The following is a 6,175-nucleotide window of genomic DNA, read 5'->3' as shown; positions in this document are numbered from 1 at the left end:
TGCATATATAGGACCCACTTTTTTTTTTTGAAATTGTACGTGTGACAAGATCTTACCCGTTGAAATGAAGTGAGGGTAGTGCCCACATTGATAGGATCTCATTAACCAAAAGTGTGAGCCTGTTTATTTTGGTTATAACTATTTTTATCTTATGTATTTTATAGGTAGATAATGAAGATAATACATATATTAAGACAACTTTAAATGCAAGAGATTATATTTTTTAAAAAAAGAAATTATCGACGAAGAAGATGAAAGAGAGAGAGAATACAGGAATTGATACAATGGTTTGTGCTTGATAATTTTTGAATAATTTTAATTTTTTAAATTTATTTTTGCACTTTCAAATGTAATAGATGATATATTGGTATATAGACTTCATTGTACCGGACAGAGTCTTTAAATTGGAAGTAAAGAATTGAGTCTTTTCTCTCCATTTTGCCTCCATTTAAAATGAAATTTTAAGTTAATTTTATTCTATATGTCTCGCCTTGGTAGATATCACTCATATGATAGTGTCCTCATCGACTCGACACATGAAACATATGGAGCATGATTTATCACCGAGTGGTTATGATTTATCACTCAACACATGTTTCATGTGCTGAATGGATAATGACACTATCCATGTGGGTAGTATGAACAAAACCGTGTAGGATGTGTCATATTTAGCTTTTTCTTGTTATTGTAATAGATGAATTCCTCGTTAATGAGTGCTAGATTTAATATATTAATTATATTAAAGTTATATGATATGATCCTTGTTCATTCTTATATATATACTGATATTCAAAAAAAAAAAAAACATGATCTCACGTATAAAAATAAATATAGATTGTTGATTGGTTAAACTAGTCACTTTCTCCACTAAATTTATATGTTTACTTTAATTAACTACGATTAGTACGTGGAGTCCTTGTGGAGTACTACTAATCTAAATGGAATTCAAAAAATTGATATAAAATCGTTCGATTTTTCACGTGCTAATGTATTTTTTTTAGAAAGGAGGAAGGATCCCAGAAGACATGTAATATATAATTAATTAGTGTTCCCATTAAGTTCTTGTGATTTAGGGTGTGATCGAAGAATCTGATAGACGTGGGCTATGCGAAAGAATCGCCGAAGGTTTTGCTGATTTCCCCTTTTAATCTTACTCGTGGAGTCCCCCATTTACTGTAACCCCTGCCAGCTAACAATCCCCATACAAATCATACAATTTTTATATTTTCCCTTCATTAATATTTTGTTAATTCCCACCAAGTCCTTGTCTACATTACATCAAAAGATTTCTGGCATAAAATTGCAATTTTGTTCCTTTTTTCGATACGACGGTGGTGCTGACTTGACATCGACATGTCTCTCACATATACAATGTTACATCAACGTCAACGATAAAAATGACCAGAAGTATCAAACATTAAAATATATATGAATAAACTTAATTTCGACACCATAAAAAATCAAAAGTGCAAAGAGACAAACATATATGAACAATGATTTTAATTGAAATTTTCAACTATACATATACAGATTCTGAAATTTTTCGAGTCGAGGATGAAATTGTTTTTCCCCTTATATACACCCCCGTTTTTGGTAGTCGTATTTGGCTCGAGATAATCCAGAGTTGAGCTATCAGTAGGACCATCAGCTACCTCTGCATTCACAACACTTGAATTTAAGAATTTGCTTAATGGAAAATGAGTTCATTATTAGTTGTATTGATATATATATATGTAAATTACAACCTGTGATTCTAAAATAAATTAAACAAGATATTTAGGAACTATAGCCGAAATTGTCTTGTAAATTTGCCTATTTTTTGTTTCGGTCATCTAAATAATCGAAAATTTTGGTATTTGCTCTATAAGCTGTATATTAATATTATTCCATTGGATTGTTTACGGATACTTGATATTTTTGATCTGATACCGAATATTACAATCTTTCGTACACCCAATGGCAGAGTCAGGCCCATACTTGAATTTTAAACTTTATAATCTTTTAATATTTTAAATTGATCTACCCAAATTACTATCAAATTAATCCAAAATTATACAAAATACATATAATTTAAAAAAAAAAAATTGGGCACCCGAGCTAATATGACTCCGCCACTGCACACACCACGTCTGTACTTCAAAAACAAAACAATAAAAGCAAAAACACATGTCAATGTATTGGATGGACACCAAACTTTACTATGTAAGAAATCAAAACAGAATACAGGCCACTTGTTAATCTTCATGAAATTTAAATATTTTTACGAAAATTTTAACGATAAAGATGTATATGTGCCCCCTTCATTCATTAACCTGAGGCCAGCCCATGTTGTGGCTGAATATAAACTATATTTTTAACTTGAGCTCCGTGTGGCCGCGATGGTTTCCAACCAAAGAAAAATAATCAACTAAAGAAAGCAAAAATGAATTAATTTCTTTTTCAAGTCTTATTTTTAATATGATTCTTTTAATTTCAAGTATTGATCTAGGGTAGAAGCCACAAAGTTTTAGCACCTACTTTCTTGGTTCCTTCTCCCACTCCTTATAAATTCTTCCTATAATCTTGAACCCTTTCTAGCTTCGATCTACTCTAATTAATTAACTCCTGCTCGATCTTTCTACTCATAGATCCATGGAACTAGCCAACAAAAATCGTTTGCCTAACGATTCAACTTCAGCTATAATCCAAGCTAGTGCATTTTATGAAAACAATCTTGGAGTGCAACCACTTGTTCATTCTTCACCAAATCCCTCTCGGAAGATCTACGCCTACAATGAGAGCCAAAAGAGTGTTTATCCCCAGCCCTTAAGCCCCGAAAAGGCATCCAGGCTCGCCAAGAATTTCCAATTAGGCAACTCTTCGGCTGTGTCTAGTCCAAGTAGTACAAATTCTAATGGAATACTAGGGTTTCCAGCTTCAACTTACAATCTATCGGAGGAGGATCGTCCTGTGATGAACTTTAAGCCAGGGTATGCTAGTTTTATGCATGCTAAAGGATCGTTTCTAACCTTCGAGAAACCGAAAAATGAGGTTAAAAGAAATTTATACCCGAAGCTGATGAGCAAGGACGATGAGCACTCGATTTGGGATGGTGATTTGCACACTAATAGTTACTTTAATATTCCCAAGTGCACCACCACCAGCCACGGCTTGCCGGAAACTTCAAGTAGCCATCACGCCGCGGCCCAGTTCTCGTGGCTGAATGACCAAGAGGAGAATACCGAACTAGGAAGACAAGTAGCTAGCAAAAATAAACGTCCATCCATGGTAAAATATTTCTAACTGTGTCATTCAAGAAAACCAATTATTATTCTTCTTATTATTTTTTGACATGCTAATTCACCAAATAACAAAATCAAATTTCTCTCAACCAAAATCTAGGCCAGTATTATTCATGAATTTTTCGATAATCGTTGATTCTTTAAACAGGGAGAGAGTGAGCAAGCTCTAAAGAAGCAATGTGGTGTTGCTTCAAAAAAACTCAAATCACCAAATTCTCTATCCACAGCAAAGGATCCACAGAGTATTTCAGCAAAGGTCATTTATTTCTTCAATATATATGAAAATCAATAAGTTGATAATATGCAAAATCGAATAATAATTAATAAAGATCAGTAATGAAATTTCATAGGCTAATAATTGAATTTTTGTGTATAGAATCGAAGAGAGCGGATCAGTGAACGGCTTAAGACACTGCAGGATCTCGTCCCAAATGGTTCAAAGGTAATGAAGATATATACTTCAAATTATTTTAATTTTTTTTTTTTACATATTATTGTTTTCTGTGCAGGACCATCCAAGATGAAACCATTTTTATTTTATATTTTTCAACATTTATTTTAAATTCTCATTATAACTTAAATTTTGACTTGAACTGAATTTCACCACCCTCAATTTTACATTTTCTTCATATTTCATTATATGCATGGGTTATAAATTACGATTAATTCAACCTAAATTCATGATTAGTATCATCAGCAAAACTTCAAAACCCTTCACAATTTACAAGCAATACTTTAAAAAAAATCAGATCGAAAATTATGTATTTTTAGTGCAAATTTATATATTACTTCTATTTTATAAAAAAAAAAAAACTACTTCTATTTTGACTTCAAAGCAATAAGATTTTTTAAAAGAGATGCATGTAGATGTATAGCAATCGAAACCACCGGTATAATCATATTATTATTGATAATGGATAATATAAGTGTTTTTTTTTTCTTTTTAAGACTTTTATTTTTGCATGTGCAGGTTGATTTGGTCACCATGTTAGAAAAAGCAATAAGCTATGTCAAGTTTCTCCAGTTGCAAGTGAAGGTATATATATATATATATATATATATAATTTTTGTATTTTTTTTACTGGAAATTAATTGAGATTGATGTCACAGGTTTTGGCAACTGATGAATTTTGGCCAACACAAGACGGAAAAGCTCCGGAGCTTTCTCAAGTTAGAGAAGCCATTGACGCCATCCTTGCATCTCAAAGAGACAGAAGTTCGAGCTCAAAATGATCAAAGGCGTCGTTATAATTTCGAAAGATCATAATAAAAACTAATTTTTCTTGATAGTTTGTTTTCGGAAATATTGGGTGTTGCATCATCTTTTATCAGTCACGAGATAAACATTAGTTGCCAAATGATATTTTATGTGCCTAATAAGCTTTTTAAAGTTACGTTTTATGCTATGAATATTTAATAAATGTATGAGATGATGTAGCACCAAATATTTGGAAAAGGATTTAATTGTATGTATTCAAGAATGAATCTGTTTGAATATATGCTGCAGTTTACGGAAAATTCATCATTTAGACATCTGCTTTGGTCTTCCTACAATAATTAATTTACTTTATTTTTCATATTGAGTCCATCTAGCCCACGTGTAGGACGGTTTTTAGAATTATTTTCATACATTTTATAATAAAATAATTAATCTTAAAATATTTTGAAATCTTCAATTATCGAAATTCGCAACATTAATCACGCTATTTTCTAGCTAATTGAACCACATATATAGGTTATTCACGTGATGCTAAATTGTCCTAAAATCCCAAATTAACTAGTCTATGATATTTGTTGCATTAATTAACTTGATTGTTCATATATATATATATATATATATATATATATATATTTATTATATATATTTATTTATTTATTTCACGTGGTTAGAGAATTTTTGCGACATCATCAACAAAATATAATAATAAAAATTGATGCCCATTTCCATTAATTTTTCCTTTCTTAACTAATTGTTAAAGTATTGATTATTCATCGCCAATTGATGCGAATGATAATAAACACATTGTTGGGTGCAATAATTGTCCCTGCTTGGTAGAGCGATCGAACCGTGGTGCTTGAGCTGCTGTGCGGTTTAAAAGATTTGAATTGCACTATTACCACCAGCTATAGCTTTTGGTAAAGCGGCAAGCGCTCGGTCCTACACATATCATTTCGAATTTCTGATTTATCAGTTCTTTGTTTATATAACATAATATATCATTTATTATTTTTCTTCGATTGGCATATGTGGGGAAAACAATATCTAGGAGGTGGCAATAAATAGCTAAGTTTTTAGTTGTGTACATAACATATGTAAATTAATCTTTAAATTTGGTATTATAAAAAGACGCATTTGAATTACCAAGAACAAGTTTATATATAAAAAAGTTAATAAATCATAAAGAAACGCAAAAAAAAAAATGCGCTTTATGGGAAGATTATTGGATGGACGTGGTTTTTAATAATATATTTAACTCTAATTTTGTGCTTAAAAAAAACTTAGTTATCATCCAATATCACCAGTGTCGAAAAAACATTTCACCCCGGATGGAGTTTTACATAATTTATATATATAGGACATAATAATATAATATACAAAGCAATCAAGCTTGAAATTTGACTCAAGATATAGGCCCTACATTCATTCACTTTCGTAATAAAACCATATATAAAAATTCTTACTTGCAAAATGATATATGATTGATCTTGATTGTTTAAATGTTAATTTATTTACTAGATATAATTAAATATTTAAGTTGACTTATATTCTATATCTTAATAAATTTGTTTAATATTTTGCATGCATATATTGACAAATATATATGTTGTGTCTTCGGAACATCTTCAAAACATTGAATTTTTTTCTCGTTTACGTTTTAAATTATTCTTAAAAT

General features: G+C 30.6%; 1 protein-coding gene across 1 annotated transcript; it reads left to right on the top strand.

The window, feature by feature from the left end:
• Positions 1-2,562: 2,562 nt before the first annotated feature.
• On the top strand, positions 2,563-4,614 carry LOC142548247 (uncharacterized). Its single transcript, XM_075656563.1, has 5 exons — positions 2,563-3,267; positions 3,430-3,537; positions 3,658-3,723; positions 4,252-4,317; positions 4,392-4,614. Exons 1-5 carry the CDS (start codon positions 2,632-2,634, stop codon positions 4,512-4,514), a joined length of 999 nt encoding a protein of 332 aa, XP_075512678.1. The 5' UTR covers positions 2,563-2,631; the 3' UTR covers positions 4,515-4,614.
• Positions 4,615-6,175: the final 1,561 nt, after the last annotated feature.

The sequence above is a fragment of the Primulina tabacum genome, chromosome 6, assembly GCF_025594145.1.
Source record: "Primulina tabacum isolate GXHZ01 chromosome 6, ASM2559414v2, whole genome shotgun sequence".
Lineage (NCBI taxonomy): Eukaryota > Viridiplantae > Streptophyta > Magnoliopsida > Lamiales > Gesneriaceae > Primulina > Primulina tabacum.
Note: the sequence above shows the minus strand (reverse complement) of the source record. Positions and strands in the feature narration are given on the sequence as shown.

What these genes read in the sequence shown, in the direction of transcription:
- LOC142548247 (XM_075656563.1), top strand. Translation starts at nt 2,632, where the DNA reads ATGGAACTAGCCAACAAAAATCGTTTGCCTAACGATTCAACTTCAGCT. An exon ending in AAAATAAACGTCCATCCATG is followed by an intron (nt 3,268 to 3,429) that starts GTAAAATATTTC and finishes TTCTTTAAACAG; the next exon opens with GGAGAGAGTGAGCAAGCTCT. An exon ending in CACAGAGTATTTCAGCAAAG is followed by an intron (nt 3,538 to 3,657) that starts GTCATTTATTTC and finishes TTTTGTGTATAG; the next exon opens with AATCGAAGAGAGCGGATCAG.